Source organism: Lepidothrix coronata, unplaced genomic scaffold (assembly GCF_001604755.1).
Source record: "Lepidothrix coronata isolate B3197 unplaced genomic scaffold, Lepidothrix_coronata-1.0 Scaffold103, whole genome shotgun sequence".
In the NCBI taxonomy this organism is placed as follows: domain Eukaryota; kingdom Metazoa; phylum Chordata; class Aves; order Passeriformes; family Pipridae; genus Lepidothrix; species Lepidothrix coronata.
This window is the reverse complement of record NW_016690283.1, coordinates 2,771,070-2,794,100: the sequence shown is the minus strand read 5'-3', so window position 1 is coordinate 2,794,100 and position 23,031 is coordinate 2,771,070. Positions and strand designations below refer to the sequence as shown.

The 23,031-nt window shown below is 41.2% G+C and overlaps 1 protein-coding gene across 5 annotated transcripts in view; it reads left to right on the top strand.

The window, feature by feature from the left end:
- The window catches only part of SEMA5B (semaphorin 5B), a 208,555-nt gene that overhangs the window by 53,163 nt on the left and 132,361 nt on the right, over positions 1-23,031 (top strand). For all 5 annotated transcript variants that reach the window (XM_017823570.1, XM_017823571.1, XM_017823573.1 and 2 more), the window contains one exon: positions 19,120-19,325. In XM_017823570.1, coding sequence (XP_017679059.1) covers positions 19,172-19,325 — 154 coding nt within the window. In that variant the 5' untranslated portion in view covers positions 19,120-19,171. The remainder of the gene's footprint in view (positions 1-19,119; positions 19,326-23,031) is intronic.

Genomic DNA, 23,031 nt, shown 5'->3' with positions numbered 1-23,031 from the left:
AGTTGTCTCAACCTGGCAGCTGGGCTTCTCATAAGAGGAACAAGAGAGGTGAAGAAAAAGGCAGTCTAAACAAAGAACTCTGAACTAGTAGTGCTGAGAGGGGCAGCTTCTGCAGACTATCCATGAAATCACATCTATCAAAGACTCAGTCCATCTGAGGAAGATGATATGGGATTATTTGTATTGGTAGAACCTGGTCCTAAAAGGACAGGAGCTAGTTTCCTGGCTAAAGGAGATGGGAGCCTTTGCTCTCTAAGTCCACAGCCTGGACGGAGTTCAATGGGATGCTGTGGTTCCAGAACGCTTGTTCAGATATGTTTATTCTAGGGAACAGGGAAACAATTAACCATGCTACCTGAAAGAAATAAATAATCTGATTAATCTGACATTCCAGATTCTAGGGGAAAATGTGTATACATGTTATGATGCCCTGTCAGATGAACTTTAGGATTAAAGGGTGGGCTCAGTTCAGCGCACACTGTGTCTCACCTAAAAAATCCACTGCGCAGGCTCGAAGGGTAAAGACCTTTCCCAAATCTTCGTTCACAAAGACTGGCCATGATGATGAATTAAGTATGTTTGGCTCCAAAGTAAAGTCTCTGTTCTTAGAACACTTGTGAAATACGATAATTTTATCATTCCATGTAAGATGGATGGATAGTGATAAAGAGATGTAAGGAAGCTGCATGACAGCTGGGTGCAGGTCAAGACAAGAGGAATGGAGTTCCACCGATGTATTCACAGAAACATTACTCTGTGTATTAACTTTGTGTTCTGGTGGTGTCTGAGAGATCTTTGACAACACTTTTAGGCTGGATATTGTGTATTTGAAAAGCATCTAGAGTGTTGGTGGTAGCTGTTGAGGAAGCAGTATTCTTCATTGCCCGTTGGTATCATTCTTCCTGCACTGTGTAGAGGCAGCAGCCGAACAGCATTGATCATTCAGATCTCAGTTTCCAGGCCAAAATGTAACAAAGAGGCTTGTTGGCTCCATAGCTAGCTGAGGATAAATGGGTACCATGCTTTTCACCAGAACTTCTCTATGGGGTGGTAGAGGGGCAAGGAAATGCAGTTTGACATTGAAAATAAATGATAAAGTTACTTATAATGCTTACTCTTCCAGCTGGAGCCTGTTTGCTAACACCATCCACCCCAGCCACTAATGCTTCCTGCTTCCCTGATGAGTGGCCATTTTCTACTGCTGGCTTGGTGTAAGAATATCATGAATAGGATTTTTTTAATTTATTAGCCGTGTTAATGTGGCACACAGGAGCTGCATTACGTTGGGCACAGTACAAACACATTTATTTAGACTTGTGTGAAAATTACTAATGAGAGAAGATGGCTGGCCAAAGCTCTAGGCATTCTGACACCTCTGAATAAAACAATGACATCCCAACAGTGTTTAAAGTGATGATTCCAGCAGAAGCTCAGCCAGCTGCTTCCAGAAACTCCTACAGAATACCATTAGCCTTCTCTAAATAGTCTGTAAAACAGAAAACTTGACAAATATTAGGAGATGGTCTTTACCCTGAGATGTTTACAGTCCAAAGCCTACATCCTTCAGAGAAGTGTCTACTTAAATGATGCATCCAGTGAGAAGATGCTGTTACTTGTCTTCTTTAAAATTATGCATGGTTCCGGATGGTCAAGGCAGAAAGCAAAGGGAGAAAAAGGGAAAAATCTTACTTGCTTGCAAAGAAAGAAAAGATGGAGACTTAAACCTGAAAGGACTTGCCCGAGGCCACCTAAAGAGTCAGTGGCAGAGCCCAGAATAGAAGCCAGATGTTCTAAGTTTGTGAATATATGCCTTAACAAGAATTCAGCAGACTTTTCCTTCAAAGTCTGTTTTCATCTCCCTTTTGCATTACTTTTTTTTAAAATTTTTTTAAAATAATTTTTTTATTAAGGATGTCTAAAGAATGACATGGGGAGTTTCAAATAAAAATGATACACTGAGGAATCCAAGCTTTGGGACATTTGCTAGAGTTCTGATTTACCATGAGCAAGAAGAGCTGCTCTGATCCTAATTCTTAGATAGGAACCTCAAAGATTGCAAGAGCCTATAAATATTTGCTTTATTTGCAGTGAAGAATACAGGAAGTTCTGAGTTAGCCTAATTTAGGCTTCGATATAGGCTATTTATGTACTACCTCCTGGGACCACCTCTGATTACTGAAAGAGTGACCTTATTGGAAACCAACAAGTAGGTCTGCATTTAATTATAAAGGGTTCAGAGCTTGCTGCAGAGCCCTAACAATGGTATTTTTGTGGATGATGTTACGTGTTTTTATTTAACAGTTCAAATCAGGAGAGCTAAAACAGATGGCATACTTGTTACTGCTCTCTTAGAACACCTATAGAAAAGACACTGATAGTAACAGAGGCCAAGCCTAACAGGTCGGGGGAAATGGCAAAGATCAGGCTGTCTGGCCTCATTAATTAACATCTGAAAGCAATAATGAACTGGTCAGTGAGGTCAGGAACAGGTGATGCTGTGTGGAAGGGGAGAAAGAGGGATTTGTTTGTCTTCTGCATTTGGAAGAAGTAGTTTAAACATTCTTTCCTCTTTTTTGATTTTACAATAATGGCAGTGACTTAATCTAATCTAAATGTGGCTTTTGGAGAAAATCTGCTCTAGGATGCTTCCAAAATAATTTCCTGCAGGAAAAAAACAATATCTCTGAGTACAGTTCAGGATAATGTCTAGAGAAATGTAAAAAACTGACTTAAGGGGCAGCAAGTTTATACACAGGATGATGCTCCTCTGGGGCATCATAGAAAATGATTATACCAGATTTTGTTCATCAAGGCAAAGTAAGCTAAATCAGATACAAGGCAAAGCCCTTAGGAGGAGGAGGAACGTATTCAATTTAGTGAGGCAACTGTGATAGTAATTAAAGCCCAGATGGAAACCTTTGAACATGTCTGGCGTCTGTGTATCCGCTATGTTTTTTCTGTTAACTTGACATTATAAAAGGAGCACCCAAAGAATAAAGAGATGGTGTTTGAAATTTCATCAATCAAGCACTGTCCCAAATTTGATTTATTGTAAACAATCTGCAAAAATTGCTTTGGGTGTATACGATACAGACAGGGAGTTTTCTCAAGTGGTAGTTCACAAAGAAAGAAATTGTACATTATTTCTACATTTGTCTTTGCTGAAATGCAGTCAGGATTAATTACACCATTTGCCAGCTCTGACTGTGAACCTCTTGTACTTCGGACATATGGACAGAATTTTATTCTGCTGTTATATATTCTCTCTGAAGCAGAGTGCTGTTTACTTTATGAGGAGATACGCTGCAAGATTTCAATAAAAAAAACATATAATAAAAAAATTAATGTAAAAATCGAGGATTAAAAGGGAAAACATTGTCCTAGTTTTCCCCTGTAATGCACAAACCAAGAGCAAAGGATGGTGCTGTATGAAAACACTGTTAAAGGGTTAGGAAAATGTACAGTGATTTGCTGTTCCTGCTGAATGGAGGGCTGGGGGTGGCTGTAACTCTGCTGGGCTGTTGCACACACTGGGATCCTCGAGTGTCTCCTGCCTTGTGTTTGAGTCATTACTTTATCTGGAGCAGTCTGCTTCCAGTCCCAAATCCTCCAGCATATGCACTGCTTGATTCCTAGTGGAGGCCTGTATGTGGTGATGAGATTTACTACTGCCACTTGAATAACTGGTGAACTGTAGTCCACGCTCACGTTGGCCTGGTTTGACAGGCTGGGCTCAGTGGGTTGGCTTTTGGTGTCTGAGCATGGGGGAAGAGTTTGTTGTTTGGAGCAAGGTAAATGTATGAAAAAAAGAGGGGTGAGGGAAGATAGTCCTTTTTGGGTGTGTTAGATGGCTTTTCCCCATATCGTCTGTAAACGTGTATTTAGGGGCTTTTGAAGCAGTCTGTTACTCCCTAGACAGACCAGTTTATTGGCATTTTGTGATGTTACCGTTGTAGGCAAAGCTGTAGTTAAGCATGTGTAATTAGTGACAGTATTAATGGTCTTTAACAGTACTGACTCCAGGCACTGGTGTTTTCCCTGAGTTTTCATTACCTTTATGCTGATAATGGCTTACATTCATTTTACTAAATCCATGTTGCCAAAATCCTTCTGGTGATTTTCACTTTAAAAAGTATCTCCATGTGAGCATATTTTCCCTACATATGCTGTCAGTCTTCATTATGTTTTTTTTGCACTGAAGTACATGGGGCCTCTTTTACAGTCTATATGTTGAAATAACAGCAAAAAATTCGTTCCTTAATTATATTAAGCTTTCTTTTAATGGAGATTTTTTTGAAGAGCTCTGCTCTTAATCCACTTGCTCTGTGGCTCCTGTGCTCCCTGCAAGTGGTTTGCTGCTCATTGATGAGAGTCCAAAACCCCGAGTCCCACAACTCATGAATTTAAGACAGATTAAATTTTCAGATCTAATTTTATTTTAATCTTCATTTTACCTCCACATTTAATATTAGAGGGCATCACAAGCCTATGTCTATGGAAGGTGTTTTTTTACATAAGTCAGGACAGCACCTATAACCTTGGAAGTGGAGTCACAGCATTCGTGGGCTCTGTGATCAATCCTCCAGAAAGGGATGAGAGACTTGCAAGTTGATAAAAGACTTGAGTTTAGCGCAAAAGAGAAGCCTATCCCTGATCACCTTTTCAATCAGCTCTTCACCTGTCATCCTGTGACTTTGCTTAAAGACAAACTAATTGTAATAATACTAAAATAAAAAAAAAAAAAACAAACATTTTTTATTCCCTACAGCCAACATCTTGTGATGTTTATAAGACCACAGGTTATATTTATGGGTCTTATACCTCCAAAGGGGGTCTGTGGTACTTTTGTCTGCAGTATCATTGCCACCATGGGACTGGGGTCTGAATCTTACATCAGTGTATGTAAGAGGAGGCTCGAGAGATTTATAATGTGAAAATGCTGACAGCTCCATAATTTATTGCAAGGCTAATGACAGCACTGTAGTTCCTGACAGCTCTAAACCCTTGTTCTCTGGGATAGTTTGTTTCTAATACACTCCCTTTGCTGGATCTTCCCCCACCCTCTCTCTGGATGAATGGACTGGTGAATATCTATATTACCGCATTTTCCTTTGGTATTTTAACAGCCTTTCACTTTTAGGACTTCCCATTGTTGAAATTTGTAAGAGATTTCAGGAGCTTCTCGGCAGAAAGGTTTTTTCATATAATTTGCCTTTTTTCTTGTTGTTCCTTCCCCAGCCTGGAGTATCTTACATATTCATTGTCACACCGGATACTCCAGCAGCAGCTTTACATTTTCAATCCCTGGTACTTGCAGTGTCCGAAAAATGGGTAGACACCGAACAATAGCTACTTTTTAACTTATTTGAGGAGAATGCTGTGCATCTGCATAATGGTTTCACACAGAAAGTGCTTTATCTTCATGAGTTAGTGAGTCAGTTTAGGGGTATTCTATTGGCAAAAGCTTTCAGAGAAATTATGCATGGTAAATTAATGAAGGCCGTCTGAGGTATTATTGTGTGTGAATGCACATGCCATTAGAATCAATGGCTGGCTGAAAAAAGTTAACGGTCATTAAGAGACTGTTAAAAAGGCCAGTGGACACAGATTTACTCTCTTGCAGGGCTCTGGTTGGGTTAGGTGAAGACAGAGATTGCTATTTGCCTCCAGGCCACAGGACAGCCCAGGCTTTGTGCTTTCCTGTCCTCATTTCTCTTGGCTCCTGTCAGTGGCAGATTTACAAGAGCCTGCAAGAGGTCTTCTGAGGAGGTAGAAAACGTCTTCCAAGCAGGTAAAGACCTTTGCATCACTTTTTCTTATTTTGCAAGTGGTTGATAACCGAAAGTCCAAGTGAGTGAGCTTGAAAGGGCTTAAAACTTCTGACCATCTCCATGGTGGTGTGAAATGGAGCTCTTTAATGGAGAGGTTGCAAAAGAGAGAGTACTGTTGATTTTAAATGATGTCACCCTATCTGATGGTGAGTCTTTCAAATATTGCTCACTTGAATAATGGGTATTGCCTCCAATTTATGTTCAGATAGCAAGAAAATAAACTGAGCACTGCATCAGATCTGACCATTAGCCAGTGGTGTGGGAAATGGAGCGCTAAATGCCAACTGGAGATCAGGCAACTGCGTACCATTACTGGCAGTTCAGCTGTGAATTTGTCATACACAAAGTATAAGTGACATGAGCTATTTCCTGGGCACCTGTATTCCCCTGGGCTGTGTCCTTTCCCTTGAGCAATGTAGATTTTTTTTTCCACATTGTATTTTGAATGCAGTGATTCTGACTGAAATAAAATGCATGGAGAAAATTAATGATTTTATATCTTCTTGCTGCTGCCAAAAGAAATATAAAAGAGTCTTTGATGTGGGAGCTTTAAAAAAGTGAGCTGGACCGGTTACTTATATATACTGACCTAAGTGAGCGATAAAGCGACTGTGTCAAAGTTTAATTAGTCTTGATCAAGATAAGTTTTTAAGATTTAGAACTAGTGGCCTTTTGAAGAAGTAAGGCTTCTAGGTGTCATTTATGCAACAGCGTGTCCTTCTATCATATTTTCTGCGTCTCCAGCAGAAAGACTTTTTATTTTAAAGGAAAAGAGAAATGGTTCATTTGATGGAGATTAGCACGGACAAGCTTACTAATATTTGAAGGCAATTTCTTTGCCTTACCTTTTTCTCGATTTCATATCCCACAGAGATTACCTCAGACTGCCGTTGTTAGTCACTGTTATTTATATAAAGATATGTAATGCGTTTGTGCTTGAGGGGTCATCTGTAACGAGGTATGCAATTTCAGATTGTAGAGACTGGCAGGAATTACTGTGAAGAATTGCTTTCCAGTGGCAGCTTTATCCTGCCTGTAATATGTCATTGTATGTGACTTTCAATTAATCACGCAATAACAAAACATTGGGTCTGGCGACAATGGTGTGTCCATTAATATCGAGAGGTAAGTCTCAGCTTTAGGAACACAAACACTGTTGCTGTCCCCTGCCCACTCGTGCACTTTAATCAGCAAGTCTCAACCCAGAAGGAACATTTCTCTCTTCTCCTCTCCCCCATCATCCTCTGTTGTGATCTATTAAGCTGCAATCCATAATGTCTCATGTCTCTTGTAATGGTCTGATGGTGCGTGGTGTTAACTGATTGCATGAATTTGACTTTGTCTCACTCTGCCTTGACCTTGGTGTCTTCAGTGGCTTCCCTTCCCTCGTTTGCAAGTTGGGAGTGGGGAGTTGGAAGAGAAAATGGAAGAGTGACAGAATGGAGATATTTCACAGGAGGTTTGATGTTGTTCTTTGAGGAAATGGGGGAGAAAAGAGGTAAGAGAGAAATGATTACTGGAAAACAAAATGCAATGATTTGCAAATTTGCAGGAGAAAAGACATCATGCTGTTGAGCATAACTGGCTCCATAGACTGAAGCCTGCCACGTGCAGGAGCTCATTGATAAGCAGACTGGAAACCTTGCAGTAATTCTTCCTCCTGCTCATTCTGCCATTTATAATAAGATTGCTAAGTAATATATCAATTTAAGTAAAACCCCCAAATCTCATTGTGTTTTACAGCTGGATCTGTATTCTGAACAGAAATGTAAAGAGGCACTTGGGTGTTCTGTGCCTGGGCTACAAAGAGAGAAAGACACCCTGGTCCCAGCCACCAGATATACATCCCTGTTACTATATACAGCCAAATTCAGGAGTAGATTCTCACTCCACTGAAAGCCTTGGTCTTTTTTGGTTGATTTATTTTGGGTTAGTGTTGAGGTTTTACACCCCATGCAACATAAACAGGAAGCCTAATAGTAATTAGTGTCAGTGCTTTTCTTTTTCCTCTAAGAAGGAGATTAACCTTACTTTTAAAAGTGCTTGGCTGGACAATCTCAGAAGAATCTCCTGAGCATCCTGAGCGCTAGTTTACACCAGAGCATTGGCATGTTACATGCAACAGAGGAAACTAATTTTTGTATCTCTTCCTGTGGGTTAATACTCTTTGCAAATTTGTGACACATTTGACTGATTGCCTTGAAAAGTGCACACTGGAAGAGGCATTTGTGCTAGTCATGGATTTTGACAATGGTGTGTTGGGCGTGTTGGAATACTTTCATTTTTTTGTAAATAAAAAGCAAAAGTCTTTGGGATTCTGAGCAATAATGTAGTAGTTTGTAGCTCCTTGGGGAAATCTTCATGCTCTGGCTTGCTGAATCTCCCCATTGTCTCTGAATTATCAGCCAGACAATAAAAAAACAGTTAATCAAGGGTTTATCTCAAACATGGTTGTTCTGGAGTAAATGCAGTATTATACCACTGCCATACAAGGTTCTTACTCCCTTTGGGCAATGTGACTTCTGCCAATTAGCAAGGGTATTGCTTTTAGTTCTTTAATTAAGGCTAACTCCATCTATCCTGCTGTATGAGTAGTGGATCTGACAAGATGCTGAACTTGCTAAACTATATAAAATAAAAGCACCTGCCCTCACATGAACTTGAGGGCACTCAGTACCACAGGATGTGTTCTCCTTGGTGATCTCTAGCGGATACAAACCAGCACAGCTCCATAAAGCCATTTGCTGCCAGGTGTGGGGCTGGTGTATTTGCATCAGGCTTTTCCATCAGGTGAAGGCTGTTGGTGTGTGTGTGTTAGGATCCAAGCACACACAGGGGAGACCTCCAAGAAGGAGGGTTTGTAATCAATTTCTCATTCCCAAATTATTTTTCCAGGATCCCCACAGTATGCTGTTTAAGTAACAGAATAATTTCCTAGCTATTAAGTGCCTGAAAATCAGCAGTAATTAACTTAGTGCAAATTCTTCTCTTCCTCTACCTCCTCTTTGCTCAAAAAAACAAACAAACCCCCTTTCTCAGCAGAGGAAATACAGATGGAAGCAGTCTCTTCTGCCTTAGTGCAGCCATGTACAGATTACATCTTTTTCCCCCTTTCAGTTCTGTGAATAACATAATTGCTTTGTTATCCCTCAGGGAATTTGTAATATTAACATTGGTTAATGACATTAATTCAAGTTTTTACCATTAATAAAATGGCATTGCTTAAAATTAAGCATTACATTTCAATTAGTAGTCCATCAAAGACTTTAATAGTCTGGAGCATTAAAGTGATATTTTTTTTAATTTCTTATTAATTTTTTATTGTATCATGCTAATTTCCAAAGAGTGATTGAAAGCCCAGCTGATCCAACGAATGACCCTGTCTGCCATGTTTCTTGAAGGAACTTCTTTCTTTTATGACATTATGCAAAAAGGTCACATTTCCACAAAGCAGGAATCTGTTTCAGTCACCTCCTGAATTCATTATCCTCCTTTTTACTTTTTAACATGAGGCACATGATATACAGGCACCCCAGGTGGACATGTTTAAATTAATCTAGTAATAATTGATTCAGAAGAGATTTGGAGGACAGAATTTGCATAAAAGCCATAATGAGAGCAAATCCTCCAAGGCCAGACTGAACAGCTAAGTCCCTGAATAACTTACATCTCCTAAACTAATTTGGTTATATATGCAGGATGAAGGTGTGGGGGCTGGAGCACCATGTGATTGGAATTCATTACAAATAATTCATCTTCTCTAGAAAGGCTGGTCTCAGAGTGTATTAAAATTATATCAGCTCCCAAATGCTTGCTCAAACCCTGCCTCCTGGAAGATGACGACAAGGTTTCTGTCTGAGGGATTGTTTGGGTATTTTAAAGCATTTCTGAGGCAAAGAGCTGACACCCCAGGGCTGAGGTGAACACTGGCAGGCTGCTTCTCCTGCCTGGTGGGAAAAGATTCAGATGTCCAGTTTTGGCTGGACATCTGACTGTCAAAAATGTAAGTGTAGAGGAGGGTCCCAGCTTTCAGTCTCAGATATTCCTCCCTTCCTTTCCAGCACGGAATTTCTTCGCTAAGTTGTAGATCATTGGGTTTGTATTAAATACTGGCTCACCTTGATGTCTTTGGGAATTTAGGGAGAGGAACACTTTACAGGATGGGGACAGTACTGTGTACCGTTTAGTTAAAGTAGAGCATTTCATTAAGGTGAAAATTAAAACAACAGTTCATTAAAAGCAAGCAAGCCAAGGGCTTTTTTGAAGGTCAGCTGTCCTGCTTCACTTCCCCTTTGCCTAAATTTTTGAGAAAATCTCTAAAAGGATATTGCTGTCACTCAGCATAGTAATACTTGTGTTCTGAGGCTGGGGAGCAATACAATGCTCCTGGTACCATAAAAGTTGTGTAGCATGTTTGGAGGGAGAGAAAAATTCAGCTCTGTCTTTTCAGAAACTGTTGATCACCAGATATTTTTCATGGGGAAAATTGATGTCACTGTTGTTTTCAGCAGATGAGGAATCAGTCCCATTTTGTTTATACACAGCAGTCGGTAATAACCTGTCATTTGTGAGCTGTATATGTTTTGCACTGTTTCCCTTCAGTGCTGCCCTGCAGCCAGGAGGCTCTGGGAAGAGTTTCCCTACTTCACAGTATTCCAAGTACAGTGTGAAAGTCAGGGCAGACCAAAGCAGCCCTGCTGCTCCGAGGGGAAGAGTTAACAGAGCTCAACAGGTAACTGCTGTTGTAAGAAATATGAGAAAAGCTGGGCACGGCAGGACAAAAAAAGAGATTGGCTGACAATTATTATTTTGTCTGTTCATATGTGGGGCATATAAAGGCTGTTTGAATGCCTTCTAGCCAAAGGTTTCCTTATGATAAATGATGCTGTGTTGTGCCAAGGAGACACTGCAGCAAAACATATTCTTGTTTCCAAGCAGGCTGAAACTTGGACTTGCGCTACAGGGGTGCTTTATGCTTCTTCTCCTGGAGTTACAATTAAACCATGAGTATGTGTTATGTGGCACCAGCTAATCACAAATCTTTGACAAAGCAAACAAGCTGTGGTTTCTGTCTCCTGCACGGGCAAGCATTAAAAGAAAAACCTCTCCTCTTCTTGCTTTTGCAATATAGCAGTGGAGGAAGGAGCTGCTGGGAGGGATGAGTTGGGTTTGAAACATGCAACAACTGCCTTTGGCTCTGGCGTTTGGGGCTATGTGAGTGATGGGATGGGATCCATGGGATGGAGTAGAAGGGAGCAGGTGGCAGAAGCTGTAGCCCTGGAACTAGTGCTGGAGTCCTTTATCTGGAAAAACAAGCCCCTAGGGAAAGTCCAGCCTATATATTATGGCTGATTCTCAGGCAGGAGATGGTGTGATGATTTCATGGCTTGGCGTTTGTCTTCTGGAGACTTGAATTCTGGGATTGCTTCAGGTCAAAGGAGAATTAAGTGTGGGGTTTTTTATTTATTTCTTCTTTCTACTGTATTCCCAGCTCTGTGGACACAGGGGCACCACAGTGACTGCTACACGCTTTGTCAAGATTGCTTATCTGCTTGGCACAATCTGAGGGCTGCACTTGTCCCCTGGTTGCTGTCACAGTGTTGAAGAGAGAAACTTTGCAAGTTAGCAACCTATGTTACGCCTAATATAATTTGGAACTATTGTCACTAACTTCCTTACTAAAAATCCCGTGGGATGTCTGCAGTGGACCCTCTAAATAGAGTTGAATAGCAAACTAGTGTTAATAAAACAATGGTTAATACTGTAATAAAAATTCAAGAACACTTATGGTTTTCATATTAAACAACCCCATACCAAAAACATTGGGAAGAGCCAGAAGTTCATTTCTCTTTCTGTCTTTACCAAAAATGGGCTGCAGGTACTAGCGGCTGCATCACAAATTTGTGTCATGCCTCAGTTTCCCCACTTGTAATGTCAGAGCTGCAGTGGGGAGGTGTGTGAGCAGGAACATCACATGTCTGGAAATCACTGCTGATAGAGGAGCATCTCCAGACTGTCAGGCACAATAATGTGTTGGAATGACATTGGCTGCACAGTGTGGTGTTAGGGACTGTGGCTCTGCTAATTTACGCATTTACAGACCAGCCACATTGTGCAGGGGAGCAACTTGAAGAAAAGCTGTCATGTTGGTGTTTCTGTAACAGCTGTAGGCTTAAGGCATCAGTCTATGGGTTGAATACCAAATATCAAGGCAGAAGGAGCTCTTGCAGCCAGGTGACTATTTGCAGTGTCTGATGCTGAATCTGCTGTACTTGCATTATACAGTTGATCTGCATGTAAACAGCACATCTGGCACCTTGGATTTACCGCACTTGTGGAGAGGACTCTAAATCGTGTACAGTGAGAAAGGTGACTGCACTGCAAGGGATGCTGAGCCCTGAGCCTGAGACCTGCTGCAGGCAGCACCTCTGGAATACTTACTCCTGCTGTGTTGCCACTGTCCCGTGAGCTCTAGGATGGCTCCTTTCTTGGAGCGTTACACTCACTCATCCTCTTCTTTTGATGGAGCATCCAGAGACATTGACTGGGAGTCAGAAGCTCCTGATTCCTAATTTAGGCTCCAGTAAATTTCGTGTCTGAATTGCAGTTGTGCTAAGTACCATAGCAGCATCCATTGCGTTCTGCTGCTGTGTTGGAATCTGCCTTCATCTCGGTGTTTCACAGATGGAACACAGAAAAATAATTCCATAGTCAGTCCAGATCCCAGAGTTACCAAAAATAAATACCTCCACTTTGACATCTCTCAGAGAGACCATTCTGTGAAGAGCAAATAGAAGGTATTTCCATCCCCCTGTAGAGGCAGTCTTCTAGAAAACAGTGGCAGTGTACTGCCAGGGAGATAAATGAGTGTAAGCCTTCATTGCCAAATACAATCTTTGAATAAACAGAGGACTTCAGACTCCAAGGCACCTTTTCACAAGTGCTAAATTCATACCCCAAACAAATGCTAACAAAATCTCTCATGTCTTTATATTATGTGTAGCCAGTAAAAAAAGATCTAGAGCTCTCTGGGGAGCCTCTCGAAGCACTTGGGGATGCACTCAATGTGTGGTCAGGTTAGCACTATTCAGAAGCGGGTTTGAGTGTCAGCAGAGCAGGTATTTATTTATGCCCACTGGGTTTGGCAGGAACCCAGAGGTACAGTATATTTTGCTGTGTTACACAGGCTTTTATTGTTGAATCAGCTTTATTTAATGGAAGCTTTCTATAAAAGGTTCCTGTTCTGGAGGGCTTCCTCTAAAGGTGAGGGAACAGTTCAATTTCCAGGACGATGCAGCCACTGACTGTGCTACTGAGGCCAAGTAAGCAAGTGGTGGCTGATGGCTCATTGAGGGCCTACACCAGTCCACAAGAAAGGGGCCTGACACCAACCAATTCATTTTGTTCCAAGCCATTATTAAGAGTTTTGTCTTTGTTACCTGTTCTGATTGTAAACATCCCATTCCATTTTGTGGGATTGGTTTGGAACCTTGGCCAGTCCTGGGTGGCTTTGAACAGCAATCAGAAAGTGCTCTAGAAATAAAGTGCCCCAAGTGCACTGTCAATCTTTCATGGGATGTAGTCCTAAGAAGATCAGAGTATAGACAATTACTATTCAGCTCCACTACAGACTTCATGAGCCATGAACTGAACAGTATAATAGGTTAAACTTTGCAAAGAGTTACCTGAATTATTTATACGGATCTAGATAACAGAAGGGTTTCAGTAAATTGACCTGTGTTGCAAAATTGTGATTGTTTTATTCCTGATATAAAGCCTAGTGTGATACTGCAACTGGTGCCCTGCAGATTGTGTGAGGCAGGAGCTATGAGAGGGGTCAGGATGGAGCTCAAGTTTCTGCTCTGCCGCAGGAGAGCATATTACGTGCATACACTTGTGATGTTGAATTGCTGCTGAATTGTGTAGGTTTTTAGAAGATAACCCTTGGATTATTTGTATGAAAATGTGGGTTTGTATTCCCTGGCGTGTTGTGAGAGCAAGTTCAGTGTGAGGCTCATAGACGATATTGTAGTTGAGGCCTTGGGAAGCCCTGAACAAGGTGGACACACAGCAGCATGGTGAAACCCAGCCAGAACGAGAGCTGCAGCATCTAAGCTGTTGTGAAATTCAAAGTGAGCTTGCCTATTCTTCAGAAGACCGTAGGGTGATTTAATTAAAGCAAAACAAGATCTCTTCACAGATTCTTTACTGAACTCTAGACCATTCCTGTAGATTTGCCTCACAAGTAAATAAATGAGAAAAGCTCAGTACCCACGAGCCCAGTCTAAGAGTGCATATCAGATCTGATCTCTGGAATAGCAAGTGCAGTGTGCCACATTTCGTCTGTGAGACAAATCCAGCTCCCCAGCGTGGGTACAGCTGAGGGCTGAGGGTTTGGATGTGGCCAGGGGCAGAGGGAAAAGCTGTGCTTTTTCTTCGATAGTGTGGAATGGCCCTTGGAGCCAGTCGACTGGGATGGATTCCAGCTGGAGAGGGTAGGAGAGAAGGGCAAGGAGCATCAGATGAATAAAGGACCATAGTTTTATTGGCCTTGGAGCTCTCTGTTTTCTAGGGCAGAGCTGCCTGTGCCAGCCTGTTATAGCAACATTGCTGAGCTGTCTTGCTTTATAATGTTTATATTTCTTTACCTTATTCTTCCAGTACTTTTTTGAATACTTTAATGTCCACCTCTTTCCGTTGTTCTTCTTCCCTCTGGTATTCCAGTCTAATAAAACCATAACTGTGCCAATCACAAAAGATTCCCAAAAGAAGAATTAAAGCTTCTACAGGAGGTTCCTTTTTTAGTCTTTTTTGAAGGCATCGCTTTTCTTTAAAATGAAAGATGAAGCATTTTCTTTTATCCTTTAACTTTACTGTCACATTTTATTAAGTTAAAATGATAGTTACAGTTAGAGGAAAGCAGGACATGAATTCCTGGTACAGCCATTTTTAAAGTGTGCTTTGTTTTAAAGCCCTGAAGATTGATTGAAGGTATTTTTCTTTTAGATGTGGAGCTTTAGTCAAAAGGGGCATGATCTGAGTTACCCTCTGTAAATCAGGATTAGCTCCTGTGAAATCAATGGAGTTACAATGATACAATACGGGGCAAGTTGGAAAAGACTCATGCCCTTTGAATGAATAAGGGAGGAACTGCGGGCAATCCCCTGAATGCTGCCCTTGCACGGGAGTGAAGCCACGAGGCAAAGCAGAATTATACACTGTCCCCATTGGGCTGCCATGGAATGTCCTGGGTGAGAAGTGAGCAGGTGGCAATGGGTTTGTGCTGACACGGGTGCTGTGGTTGCAAACCCCAGCTTTGGGGACGCTCTGAAGGTGCAGACCTCCTGTGTTTCCCAGACAGAGCCGCTCTTTGCCCGTCCCCTGCCACCGCCGCTGAGTCAGGGAGGCTCATGAGCTAAGAAAGCCTGATTTAAGAGACAAGAGGATGGTGGCAGAAGTGGTGCTCTATAAAATGCCTGTCTCTGGAGCATATTTCACCAGGTCCAGTGCAGCCTGAATTTGTTGACCTTTTTTTTTGTCAGAGGGCCGAAAGGATTCACTGTGCAGTGAATCCCTCTGAGGGGAGATCCCTCTGAGGGGAGAAAGATTCCCCATCAGTGTCCCTTGGGGCTGTGCAGTGGTGCAGAGGACAGGCTTTCATGAGGGAGAGGACAGATAAACTTGGAGAGATAATATTTTTTGACATTTTTATCTTTTTTTAACATGTCTGCATTGGGCTGGAGAGGGGAATAGCTACAGTGGTAAAGACACATCAAAACGAGTAAATAAAGAATTGAAATTATATGTCCTGTCTGAGATTTGAGTTTAACCAGGGATTTGAGCTCTCTCTTCTCGTCTGCACTGAAAACTTGACAGCTGATTTCTTGAGGCCTAAGCCATTCTGAGCAGAAAGTCTAATAAGAACAGCTCTTTTTATAGCATTTAACTGCATCTAAACAGCTTGAGGCCAGGGCAAGCTCCAGCAGTGCAAAGCAGCACTAGCCTGGGCTGTGCTTGGGATGTTCAGTGTTCTAGCAGTCTGGATGGGGACTGGTCCTAAGCACTGGTCATACTCCAGCCCTCACAGTGAAAATCTGCAGCTTGGGCAAAATTGGAGGGTGGGCTTGGCCATCTCCAGTAAAATTAAAACATTTCATGTCATTAAAGCACTTCATAACTGCTGGACTCTCCCAGGCAGTTACGAGCTTGCTCTTGGCACTCAGTTGACCTGTGCTTGCACATGGCACTGCTTCATATTTGGAGCATGGGGTTTTTTCTTGGAAACAAATTTGCAGCGGCTGGAAATAATAATTACTAAGTTAGAGTCTTTCTTAAAATATTGAGAAGAAGTGAGCAAGGCAGCCTGGGAAGGGGCAGGTTGAAGGAGTAAGCTTTTGCAGTGCTATCCACTGTCTGACTATTGTTCAGCTGGTGCTCCAGGGCTCTGGCTTCGTCACCCTTGATCAAGCTGGCATTTACCCATTGACTCTGACTCCAGTAGACACCAGCTCAGGGCTGCACGTGATGCTGATTTTGTTCAATTTTCCAGCACATGAAAGCTTCACACATTTGGTCAACACAAGTGTATGTAGGAGACAGGGAACATCGTGGAGGGTACAAGTTTTTTATGATGTTTCTTTTTCATCTTTGTTTGGTCATATATTAATTCTCACTTAAAATCAAGTTTGAAATCATTGTGTTCATGCACACTTTGGATTTCCCCATGACAATAAGGAAAAAGAAGATGGAACTTTACCCCAGATACTGACTAGAGCTTTCTAAGGAACACCGAAGTCTCTTGGACTGTGGTAAAATCTCTCAGGGAAAGTGGCAGAAATCCAGCTACTTGGCACATTTTACAATTAGTCCAGACAAAACACTAGTAAATGTACTCTGCTTTGGCACAGAATAGGCAGTGGGATGTTATGAAGCTTTCTCGTATGCAACTTTTTATCATTTCATGACCCTGGTAAGTTTGAAACTGGAATTTACTCATCTGCTGATTGTACAACACATTAGGCTGTAGAGGAGCATGAGACCCTATTGTGTGTCTTTGTTTTAAGATTTTTTTTTCACCTAGCTTGAGATCATTGTTTGGATGATTAGTACATGAAAATGGCCATATTGGCTCAGACTAAAATCTGTTTAGTTTAGTACCTTATTTTCAGGATTAGCCAGTAATGGCTGCACTGGGAGTAGTAGAGCATGCATAAAGTGAGATTTCCATGACTGTCTCTTCCAGTTTCCAGCAAGGATATCTGACAGTGAAAAAGTCCTTTTGCCTTTTGTGCATTTCCCACAACAACCATCTCCCACCTAAGGAAAGTTTGGCTTTGACTTTAAGTGTATCCGAAAGCTGTACAAAATGCATCTCCTTGGCATTCACATCTCTGAGCTGTGCTTCACTTCTGGATCTGTACTGGAAAAAAACGATCATTTAAACCAGTGGCTGAAAATATAATTTGATGCCTCATCATCAATAATTTTTATTACAGTGTGACTTGCACAACATGTCCATCACGTGAGGTGCCACGGTGCTCAGTGGTGTACGCCCTTCAGTATGCCTGTGCTTAATGACTAAATGCTGTGCTGGCCTGAGCTTTAAATGATTTCACATCTCTCTCTTCTGCCAGTCTCATTTTTTAATTTAATGTTATATTTGCTATGTTTTAAAAAAAGCCACCCTCTGTAGTAAAGGGCTGTAGAACTTCTTTTGGAGAACTGGAAGGTGTTTTTATACATCACTGCATAAAATCTGCATGTGTATGGGGCTGGAAAAAAAGTGAAATGCTGTAATGTCTCACTCACTAGCTGGGAAACCAAGTCCCTAGAACTACCCCAAGTCCTGAATGCCAGTGCTATTTTCAGTCAGAGGTATGTAGCTGCTGCTGAGCACGCACATAATGGATGTGCTGGCAGCTCATCTCTATGCCCGTATTTAAAGTCACGGAGAAATGCAGTTAATAAAACATCTTTCAAAACATCTCCCATTGCTGCTGTAAGCCGTCCCTTATTGCTCCTGTGATGCCCAAAGACCTTTACAAGCTTCTCTCAGCTCCTTGATGTAACAATATTGGAGTTTGCCCCACGCCACAAGCCTGCCATTGTGCATCAGTGCCTCATGTTACCTGCCATCAGCTTGACCATTTCAGGTCACTGAAAGTGTTTTAGAGACTCCAAATGAAAATGTAGAGGTATCAGGCACTGCAGGTGTTGACTGTTACACTGCCTTTGTGAATCACTACACCTGCAGGAATTGAAAATCTTGTTACTTCTGAATTTAATGAGAATCAGCTTTATCACTAGGTAGGATTTAAGGGTAGAAGACTCCATTTGTTTGAAAACACGTGTTTGCAATAATTAAACAAAGTTACATAGGAAAATATAATATGCACAGCAGTAAGATTAAATTCTATGCAGATTTTCCTAAGCTGCAGCGTCATCTTGGGGAGCTTGTGGCATGGGCTAATTAATCCTCCATCCCCTGCCTTAGACCTGCTTGGCCCAAGGGAGTTTTTAGAGCTATGCCTTTACTGCTGCTGTTGTTGTTAAAAAAGCTCACGCAGAAAAGGCATGACTTTCCGCTCTCCTCTCCCGAGAGTGAGTGCTCCTCCTCTTTAGCTGTGCCTCAGCTCTTGTGACTGGGAGCTATAGCATCCCATAATAATGCAAGCAATTGGCTCAGTTCTCACCATTTTCCTCAATAAACTCTTTTAATTTCTATTGTACCTTAATTAGCACTTTCCTGGCAACACCTTTGAATTGGCTTTTTTTGTTTCAAGACATTTAAAACCGCAGTGGTAAAATGTATAAATCACCTATTAGAACAGTATTAATTACATGTGTTTTCCTGATGACTGATGTTGGCCTTTCCTAAGCAATCTCTTGAATGTAGCATGACATTTAGCATGGCACATCATGAAACCAAGGAGGGAGGTGTCCAGGCTGAGGTACACGTTTACACCTAGAGTATTTGAGATTTCATGTTGTCAGTGTGAGCCATTGCACACCAGCTACTGTTTAAGGACATATCCCCCAAAGGCACACCAAGATAGATATTTAGGGAGCTGTGCACTTCCCTTGTATTTGAAGTTAGAAGTCAAAATACAGTTGTAAATTGGTTTTGTTTTTTTTTTTTTTTTTTTTACATGCTGTTTGTGGAATATTACCTTGTGTACCTAGCACAAGTGGGGTTGGGATGAAAGGGGAACCTCCACCCTTCCCTACCTGTGCTACACGCTCTGGATAAGCATTCATCTTTCTGAAAGTGGAATTATTTGTATTTCAGGTATCCTCCCTGGGCCTATCTTGGAAGCTAGTTCTGCAGCCGCCCTTCAGTCATGATTGTTTCAAGATTAAAGGCCATTTCCCTGTCATTGCCAAGCCTTTTTCTTCTTGCTTTTCATCTCTCAGCATCACAGAATGCACCTGAATACTATGAAGCTGAACATCAGCAGTGTGTCAGGAAAGAACACCCCACAATTGCTTTTGAAGGTAAGAGCTATTCCTGTTTCAGATTCCATTTAGGTTTAGTCTGTGCTGTTTTCCTTACACCTGTAATCCACAGGCCAGTGAAAGTGGCCTGACAATCATTTTCCCATTGATGCTTTACAGTGTTTTAATTCGAAGTTTCACAGCAGTCACTTAATACAGGCAGATTTGGAACTACTGGTCTAAGAATCTCCATTTTCTATTCTGCTACAGGCTCCCTGTAATCCTGTGCCATGCTGAAACCATTTTTAAGTTTCCTTTTCTCTAACTGGATTCAGTATTGCTTACATACCTCACCTGGCTTGCTGGAGCCAGACACTTAATAAGTGAAATGTGATAGAGAATGTGGACACACTTGAATGCAAGAGAAGTAAGTTGATTTAAAATTGCAGGGAGTGGTGGCCCTTTTGTTTGGAGCTTTTTTGGTTTGGTTTGGTTACATATTTGTCACCTGTGCCAGTAGTTTTTCTGTCATTCATCTGGGCAATTAACTTGAATGTGAGAGGGGTCCTTTGTGTGGCAGTGGGCAATCTTTTTACTGTTCTTTTGAAGCATAGAATTTGTCTTATCTTTACCCCAGTCAGATTTTCCATGAGCATACATGTACTCCTAAATTGTTATCTGGATAATCTGTCCACTTATTCACACAATGGGTAGATCATTATATTGGTATCACCGTTATTTCAAAATACACTTCAGACCAGTGTGTTAAGCTCAATGTGCCAGCATGAGCAGCTGCTGAGTCTCCTTGCTAAAAATGGTTTCCTCCTAAATGTTGAAATATCGATTTCGGTTTCCATTTAAGGCTTTGCAATGCATCTCCAGTTACATTCTTTGCTAAAGGCAATTAAGTACCTTGCAATGTGTCTCTAGTTAGGTTCTTTGCTAAAGGCAATTTAGTTGTGGTTTTGTGACCTTTGAGATAGAGTTTCCAGGAAGAAAGTAGTCAAAGGCATCCTTGCTGACCTTTCAGGATTCTTCTAGAGAGCTTTACTATTCTTCACGGAGAAGGAAACTCTTGTCTCCTAAACTGGAAAGTTTAAGAGATTTCTTGTCTGTTTTCCATTATCCATGCCTTAGAGGTTTAAGTGGATTAAAATAAATTAGCAAAATCTTTAAGCCTATAGGATACAGCACTGGCTCTAACCTTGCTCTGGTAAATAAACCTTGATTTTAATTGCTAAGTAAGTCTAACCATCTGTTTTAACTGGGTAGGGCCAAAAGCAGAAACCCTTGCTGTTAAAACACGGTGAACCTCAGTTGGATATTTAAATAGATAATACAATAATGAAGATGTTATAGAAAAGAGAAAAAGTATTACTCTCTCTATTAACCAGGAACACCAAACTTTGAGTTTATAGAGGCTGTGTCTGTGTGATCCAGCACTGAGGTAAATCATTCTGGATTAATTAATTCTTTCATTGCATTAGGAAACCCAGTTCCTGATGCTGAGGAATCGGTGGGCATTTTTTGGCACTCAATGTGATTTCTTCTCCACAGGATCACTGGCTATGTAAACACGCTCATAGTCTGCCAGTTTGCTTTGTTTTAATCAGGCAAGAATATTTCACAGAAAAAAAATAATCTGTCTTCCCCTTCACTGTTCTTGTTCCCTTTCCCTCTTCAGTGATACAGGGCAAAAACTGTTGAGTTAATTAGAATTTGACAACTGTGCAAAAGAAAGACTGAAATTGCAGACACATCAAGAAAATGACCCAGATTATCATTTGAGTCTCTTAAACCCAAGTTAGATTCAGAGTTATTGTTTTTTCTCAGCAGCTGGTTCCTTGTGATTGTTCATGATAGTTTAATCTTATATTTTCTGCTGCAAGGCTCAGCTGGAAAATACACAGGAATAAAATTAAAGGCACCTTTTTTTCCACTGCACATATCTTTTAAAATCTGTGGAAGAGGGCTCACACATCCAAACCCACATCTCAGTTCATAATCTAATTTACCTTAAAGCTATACCCTGTTCTGATGCCAGCACATGCAGGTTTAGGCTGCAAGGGGGAGAAATAGGGGAATATACATTTTATGTAGATTTTATGTGCTGTTCCAGATTGCTATGAGGATGTCTCTGCTAAACAGTGTGGCTCGTGGGCTTTCTGTGGGTCTCCAAATGCATTGTCTCATGGATCACAACCTGGTACGCAATGGGAATGTGTAAAGATTGAAAGAATGACCCCAGCAGCAGCCCTGCTGATGCTCCTACTGCCAGGGGAAAGGATTATGTTACATCAGCAATTTTCAGTGGATGGACCATAATAATAATAATAAGGCCCCTGGCCATTCAGTCATACAGGATGCATTAATTTACTGCCGGAATGAAAAGGTTAACAAAACAGCTTATGTTACAAAGGGGTTGAATAGCTTCTTTTTCACAGCCTTGCTAGCCAGGTTTCCCATCACCAGACAAATGGGATGCCATAGCATGTTTTGTATTCTCTAGTCTTCAGTTCCCACCTTGCTTGTGCTCAGTTTCTTTTTGTTGTACTTTACCCCTAGATGATATTCTTAACATCCAGTTGGCTGGATAATATCCCTGTCATGGAAGAATCCCAAGTAAAACTTCTTTCTGTCTATCTTTGCCCTTATTTCCTGAGAAGTTATGTATTTTCTATGTTGTGCTTATTGTATCTCATCCACACTAGTCAACCATCTGTTTGAATTCATATCTCTTTCTATTGCTATGAGAGTGGTAAGAAAGACAGAGGACAATACAGGCCCTACTCATTTAAGGAGAAAGGAATCTACATATACAAAATGCTTTTACTTTAGCTGTGTTCAGACAAAATGCCTGTTTCTTTACAGAGTTCATTCTCCAAAACACCTGCTGCTACTTGCGACCTAGAGAAAAAGGTCTAGACAAGTCGTGGGACATAAATTCTGGCTCTAAATATACTTTACATTCTAAAGATAAAGTTTGCACTGCCAGGAGAGATGTAGACTGGGAAGGGGCCATAAGCTGAATAGTTTATCCTAGCAGCCTGCATAGAGATTGTGAGGGACAGGTTAGGAATTTCGTGCTGCAAGCACTATCCTGTATGTTTGCACAGTACCAAACTAACACAATGGTGCCCCAATTTCCCTGGGGCTTATAAATGATGCTCATTGTACAATTCACCAACAATAATAATGTACCCAGTCTGGGCTTTTCATAATTAGATTGTTCTACTCTGTGCTTATAGGAAATCCAGTTAAAGTTTGATTTCCCTTGTTAGATCAATAAGAAAATGATCTTCTACTTCCCAGGAGGCTGTTTCTGGTGTTTTATTAGCTGTTTGGCTGTGAGTGGGTAGCTACATTAAGGGTCTTGCATGCTTGTTTATTTTTCAGTGAGTTGAGAAATTAGTGAAACAAGTCAAGTATATCTTTAGTGCGTCCTTTTTTATTTATACATGCATGAACACATGCATCCAAGTCCCATTTCACAAAACAGTTTGTCATCCTGGCACAGCTCCTCTGTGGACCACTCTGGTAATCTGAACACTAGAGAAATTGTTTCTAGGTTTTGTCAATCATGTTCATCTTTCTCATATTTTCCATATGCATCTTATAAACAATAGATCAATCCCTCCATTTGCAACTGGGCGATGCCTGTGTCATACTTGGCCTGGTTACTTGTTGTACAGCTCTCTCTTGGACATAAAGCACCTTTGCTATTCATTAAAGACATTTGGAGTTCCTTTGTAACGTGCCTCTTGGG